Source organism: Passer montanus, unplaced genomic scaffold (genome assembly GCF_014805655.1).
Source record: "Passer montanus isolate IOZ18808 unplaced genomic scaffold, ASM1480565v1 scaffold17, whole genome shotgun sequence".
NCBI lineage: Eukaryota > Metazoa > Chordata > Aves > Passeriformes > Passeridae > Passer > Passer montanus.
Genome location: NW_024364270.1, coordinates 13,999,689 through 14,006,423, shown reverse-complemented (window position 1 = coordinate 14,006,423; position 6,735 = coordinate 13,999,689). Strand labels below are relative to the sequence as shown.

Here is a 6,735-nt window from a genome sequence, read left to right as displayed (position 1 = left end):
CACGCCTGTGCCTTGTCTTCATGACCCAGAAACAGATACTGCATTCTGTGCTATGGAATACTTCTTCAGCCTTGGAATATAACAATTTATATTTACCTGGTACTCTCAGCCCACAGATCTGAAAGAGGGTAAGTACTGCTAACCTCATGCTGCTGCAAAGTGCTGGAGTGGGCTTGGTGTGCCTCTGTGTACCTGTGCTTGTGAGTAAGCTGGAACAGAGAAAAGAAGCCTGCAGCAAGTGCTTGATCTGTGTGCCTGCCAGTATGGCTACAGCCCTCCCAATCCAAATGCTGAATTCCCACCTGAATGTGCTTCTCCAGAGGGTGACTGGTCACTGCTGTGTGAAACAGCATCAGCATGTCCTTTCTGCGTCACTCTGTGCTGAAATTACTGTGCTGTAGCTGATGCTCCCTTAGATCATTTGTATCTTCGTAACTTTTGCCTGTTTTGTTCATGAAGACTAACCTTCCTGGCTATCAGACTTAAAAAATGTAGTTTTCGTCTTCATGCTTTGAATTCACTTAGTTGTTTAAAACAGAGGAAATGGGTAAATTACCATCCTACCTCCCCTTTATTGCTGAAGTCACTATTTAAGCACTGAGCAGTCATTTAACTTGAATTTTGGTATGAAGTGAAAATTTGGGCCAGGTGATATGTCTTGGTCCACAATCATAACATCAAGATGAGTTTTCACTGGGAAGTATATCTTGCTGTAAGCAGTTTAGAGACAAACACCCTTACACTTTGCAGGTGACCTAAGCAGCTACCCCATTTCTTGCTATCTAACCTCCCATGACTGCTGCAGAGCTATAAAGTGACTCTTTTGGCTTTATTTTTTCCTATATTCTTCTTAATTGGCATCATTAATTAAAACAATTAATTAATTGATTTTCAATAATATTTTCTCTGGGAAAATATACTGTCCTCTGCTAGCTGAACTCTAAGCCAGGGCCTTCCTTGTCTGTGTAAAAGCAAGATAATTCATGGAATCTCCACCATACTCCTGCACCCTGATCCTTCATCTCTCCCAGCTAAAAGATCACCTGATAAAGAAATGTGGGATGCTCAAAACTGACTCATTTCACAGGAGTGGGAGCACTCCACAGTGTCCAAATTACATGCAGCATCTGGCAGGGTCACAAGACAAAACAATTAGGAGCCTGTTTAAGTAAAAACTTTAAAAAACCCCAACCGTAAAACCTCAACAGTAACAATATTTGACTATGTGAATACACAAAAGAATCACAGAGAGAAAATAGTGACAGATTTTGTCTCTTTTTGGTCTGCATTTAAATTTTACTTCTATCTGACTGGTCAGTTTGCTTGCTGAACAAATAAGGTAAACAGAAAGAAACTCATGAATGACAAGCAGTAAATATTTCATATGCATAATTTATTTTTAAAGTTTATTACATCACATTATACAAGCATTAAACATGGCTTTATGTTGATGATTTTTTTTAAAGTGTGAAAACTTGACATTCTTCTCCATAGAATTTTTCTATTTACAAATAAACAATCTCTCTATATACTTTATATATATATATATATATATAATATATATATGGTCAATAATGTAACTCCCCTCAGAAAGAATTAAAATAAAAAAGAACTGATTTGTAAACACGGTTTCTGTTGTAGTATTTGGTGGCTTGAATGTAGATGATATTCTATTCCTAGATTTTTCTGTTGTCAGAGTATTCAGGTTGTTCATTTACATTTTAATTCTAAGATCTGTAAAACCAGCATGGGGCAGAATGCAAAAAACTTAGCAAACGGGCTGAAAAACAGTCCCAGTATACATTTTTTCCTTGGTTTTAAAAACTGACATGTAACTGCTCATGAAGTACATGCTGCTGTCAAGAATGGCCTATGGAGAACAATCCTACGCTGATTGCAAGATGATATCACAGTAAATCCACTGATGTGTGCTGTCCTGCTTGGTATGTAAAATGTTTGTGCCATGCACTGAGGTTGCATTTTTTTTTTCTCATTCTCTTGAAGATAGTGCTCTTGTGGAGCTGGAATAAGTAAACAACATACAGGACTGTCACATGGAGATTTAAACAAAACCCATCATCAGATCAGGAAGAGAATGACATAAATTAGTTCTCAAGAGACTAGTAAAATTCCATTTATTATTATACTATTATTTGTATTTTATTTTTCTAGTAAATAAAAAAGGGTTGTCTTTCCTGAGTGTTCTGCTATGTAGCTCTGAAGGACTCCAGGGAAATCTGTTCATCAGACCAGCAGCAGAGAAACCTCAATGGGTTGGCTGGTCAAACTGAAGTGACAGAGATGTACTCAGGGTCTGCCAGGGAGGTCAGAGCCCCTTGCAGCATCATAGTCAGCACAAGCTTGGCAAGCAGCCAACCTATGGTCTCATTTAGAGCAGAGTGGGATGCATCTTCTAGCAATGTGTTGTCAAAAAAAATTCATCCTAATGCAGTTATCTTGAAAACTACTCTCAAAAGCAATTATTATCTATTGCATTCCTGCTGCACATTATTTGTTTTGGCACATTTTATTGCAGTGGTTTCTCTGGAGTGGAAGTCAGTTTATATTCTACTGTGTTTCAGTTCAGTTATTGAAGTTACTGAGATCTAAATTGACAAAGCTGCACCTTACTGCAGGAATTTGCAAAGGTCCATTTTGCTCCTAGGGGTGACACTGATTTTATGCATGGCTCATGTCTCACTTTACTACTTAGTAAGCAGTTTCTAAGCTCTGGTCATCTGTTGGTTTAGACATTAAACAGAGGGTATCCAAAATAATCCAATTATTAACGAGAATTTGGTCTGAATATGGTTTTGCAAAGTGATCCTGCCCCAGAGCTGCAACTAGGTGGTGGATGATAAATACTAACCCATCTGGCATGTGTGTCTTGGAGATCAACACTACTTGATCCCCATCCCCTATTTACAGAGACAGAAATATTCCTATTTCCCCACTGTCCTGTGGGCTGTGTCCACAGCTGCTGTGAGCAGAAGCAAAGATGAACAAATTCACTTCCCCATTAGTCAGGAATTTACCCCAAAACCACTACTTGTGCTCCCCACTCAGTCTGGCACCAAGCCAACACAGAACAGACAAATCCTGAAATTCCTTCAGTGTTCATGCTGTTTCATGGGACTTTCAGGCTTGGGCCAGGAGCAGCTGATAAAAGGGAGCTGCTATGTAATTTATCCTCTTCAGGTAGGATGGTGGGTTGCTACTGGAGGAGGTTCCTTGCTTTTTTGTGTAGGCAGGCAGTGGCTACAGAGAGGAGGATGCTCACATCTTCTTCATCCCTCTCCTTCCTCAAGTCATATTGCCTTTCATCAAACCTCCCCCCTCATGCAAATAGCACAGTTCTTCTTTGCAGTGGAAAAAAGTTAATAGATCTAATTTGGTGATATTTGTCTTGGTGCAAATGGTCCTGTTGTATGTGGAGCTTGAGGTATCCATCTGTAGGATCTTGCATTATGTGGTCTCTCCAGAAGGGCAATTTCTACTCCTTCAATCAAATTACTTCCAGAATAACTTTTAGAAACAACTGATTGAAGAGCTTTCACAACACTCAGTATTTTGATTCATTGCTACATCCAACACTTATGATGTCTTCAAAGCTACAAGTCCACTCTTTTGGGTTAATAGTCTGGAAATTTTGAATTTCTTGATTAAATCAGAAATTTTAAATTGCTCAATATTAAAGAATTTGCTAAACAATATTAACAGTGGCTTATTTCGCCCAAGTCTAATTTGCAGCCTGTGTAGAATTGCACTGCATTAAGGATTTCAAGCTGTTTCATATCACAGTCTGTTGATTTGTTTTTTCCCTCCACCCCTTCATAGGTAATGGAATGATGAATACAGAAAGTGCTACAAGTGTAGATATTCCAGATGACTGTGTTTTATTCTGCTCACCTTGTTCATCTGCCTTTTTTGTTTGTTTTAGTTAGGCAGATAGGTCTATGAGATGTGTCTGACATGTGTTACGTGTGTAAGTACACCCTAATTCCTGACTAGGCCTCAATGTGATCTGGCAACGCAAATACATGGGCAGTTCTGGGCACGATGCCCTAACCTGATTTGATTCCTTCAGACACCAGACAGTCCTATAGCTGAAAAGGCACTGTTCAAAACTTTAACATGTATTACCAACTTTTCACAGTGTCGTTTCCAAATAAATGACCCTACAGCTAGATACCTCTGGCCACATTTAGATGCTTGGCTGTCTGCCTCCACTTCTGATGCCTACATTTTTCAGCTTTGTTTGGCCAGTTGATCAGACTCATGATCATACATCTCCTTCTAGATAATACTTCAGTGTTGTTGAGCAATGGAAATGATCCACCTAGGTGACCTTAACTGGTGGCAAATGCAAACTAACGCGGTTGGGTCCGCTGTGGAAGGGAGCAACACTGCCATGCACAGGTGCTGCAGGTGGTGGCCACACACACAGACAAACACTGCCACGTTGCCAAGGCGCAGTCACTGCTGATGAAGTAGCAACTTCATGAGAATGAGCTGTAAGATCACCAAGTTCTGTAAAGCACTGGAAGTTGTGTAACTGCTTTGAAGTTCAGGGCCTCGAATTTTAGTCAGGGCCTGGGAGCTTCCTGGCAAGAGTGCAGAGACTTAGTATTGGTCTGATGTGCTCATGTTGACATCAGCTCTGGAGATGACTAAGCCTTGGAAACACCTCTAATTTCAAAAGGCTCATGACAAAAGCCACCCTATTGAAGAGGGGCACACATGTGCTAAATGCACACAACACTACTTACTATTCCTCTCAGTGCACTCCCTGTTGTAGAAAACCAGGGTTTTTTTAAATAAACAAGAGTTCTTATCTTCTTTTAAGCTGTTTCTTCCTCATCCTCTCATGGCCATTCATTGTGATAAGATTTTCCATTCTTTTTTCTTTCCTTCCTCTCTTTTTGCAGACGTTCTAGCTCAGCTTCATACATCATTTCCTGAATCAGGTACTTTTCTCTCCTCATTCGATCTCTCAGATCTTTTGGAAGATCTGGAATTAAGTAGGAGATCAGATGCTTTATGCAAAAGACAAGGTGCTGTGAACACAAAAAAAGGAAAGAAAAATTTAAAACCTCAGGAAAACTGGTACTTTTCATATCTTCTGAAAACCCTGCATATCTTTCTGATATGCAGTATATGTTTAAACTAAATCCATTACTAAATTTTAAGAGAAAAAAACATGACTTTTTTCTCACAAAAACTCCAGCCAGTCAATGGAGTGTGGGTCACAGCAGAAATTATGAGCAGGTGGATTAAAATAAAACCTAAACATTTTTTCTTACACTGTGTCTCTTATCCAAAGACATATTCCTGTTTAGCAAACACCACAATTAAATACAAGTTGACTGATCCTTTGTCCCTCCTATTTTAAGCATGACACAGCAAAACTTGAGTTTGACTGCATGAGTGTCCTTTTCTGTTTGATCAAAAATGCTGCTTGAAGATTTACTCACTTCACTTAAGAGGAGGAACAGATAAACAGAAAAATCCTCCATCTCAGAAAGGACATACATTCTAGGTTGGAGAAATAAGGGTATTTCTTCTTCTCCAAGCAGAACCCTTCTTTTGAAAGCTGACTGAAAAGAGAATGTAAAATGTTTTCCCATGTATTCTTCCCTCATGATAAATAAACACACAAAACCCTAATTGTTTGCCTTTTTTTTTGCCAAACCTAAAAAGAGAAAAAAAAAGCCTCTTCTGTCTGTTTAGCCTGGACAAAGAATTCCTTTTGCAGTGATAGGAAATACTTTTGTTTGTTTTCAAAGGAGGTTAAGTTATTCAAAGCAAACCACACTCACAGTGCCAAAAGAGGGCCTGAGCCTTGGCAGTTACTTAATTTATGAAAAAACCTACCTTGAATCCCCCATCTCTTTGTGCAATCTTTATTGTAAGCATGCAGCAATCACAATACAACCTTTAATATTTTCAAATAAAAAGGTCTTGGTTTCTGCTGCAATTACCTTTTTGATTTCATAGATATAGTTAAGTTATAGTCATAGTTTGCAGTGTCAATAAGCAGAGGGCTCATGTTGAGGGAGGCAGATATGAGCCAGCCTATGACTTTGGTTGAGAAAAAGCAAAGTCAACTCAGATGTGCCCAGTAGCACTAAAAGTTATTCCTCAGTTGGTCACAAATTTGGTTAGACACTGAGACTTGAACAGGTCTCATTTTTCTTGCCTCACTTCTCTTTGTGCCTATGCTGGGCTGCCTTTATGTCAAGTGTGTATCAAGAGGCCAGACTCTCTTCAGTCTTTAAAATTCTTAGGCTGACCTGCCAAGACCATTCTTGTTGTCCTTTTTGGACATGCATACCCTGACTTTCAGTTCTGACTTCTCATGAAACTAGAAGGGATTAAGCCCAGCAGGCCTCTATCAAATCTTTCTCTCTTTCTTTCCCTTAATATTTCCCTGAGTGTGGAACAGATGATGGAAGAAATGACCTCCTTGGAAACCAGCTGCTAATAAGTTATCCAGTGTAAAGGAAGAAGAGAGCTCAACCTGCAGTGCCATATTCCTTCACCTGGGAAGGTCTGAAAATTGCAATCATGGGGAATTTGCTGAAGTCCTTGGGCTTCTGCTGAGCCACAAATAATAGAAATAATAATCTAGAAAATGCTTCTTCTCCACCTTTGCTCTAACACAAATGCTTCTGTCGTGTTATCCAAAGAGGTGTGCTGAAAGCTCAGTTCAGAATGAATTTGCACTCTTCTGTG

At 39.4% G+C, this 6,735-nt stretch overlaps 1 protein-coding gene across 8 annotated transcripts in view; it reads right to left on the bottom strand.

Moving 5' to 3' along the window:
• Positions 1-2,836: 2,836 nt before the first annotated feature.
• The window catches only part of ANO4 (anoctamin 4), a 173,360-nt gene continuing 169,461 nt past the window's right edge, over positions 2,837-6,735 (bottom strand). For 7 of the 8 annotated variants that reach the window (XM_039704082.1, XM_039704085.1, XM_039704083.1 and 4 more), the window contains one exon: positions 4,866-5,057. In XM_039704082.1, the coding sequence (XP_039560016.1) occupies positions 4,866-5,057 (192 nt within the window). Of the gene's footprint in view, positions 5,058-6,735 lie in introns of all 8 variants that reach the window. The other variant, XM_039704081.1, reaches the window with a different exon arrangement.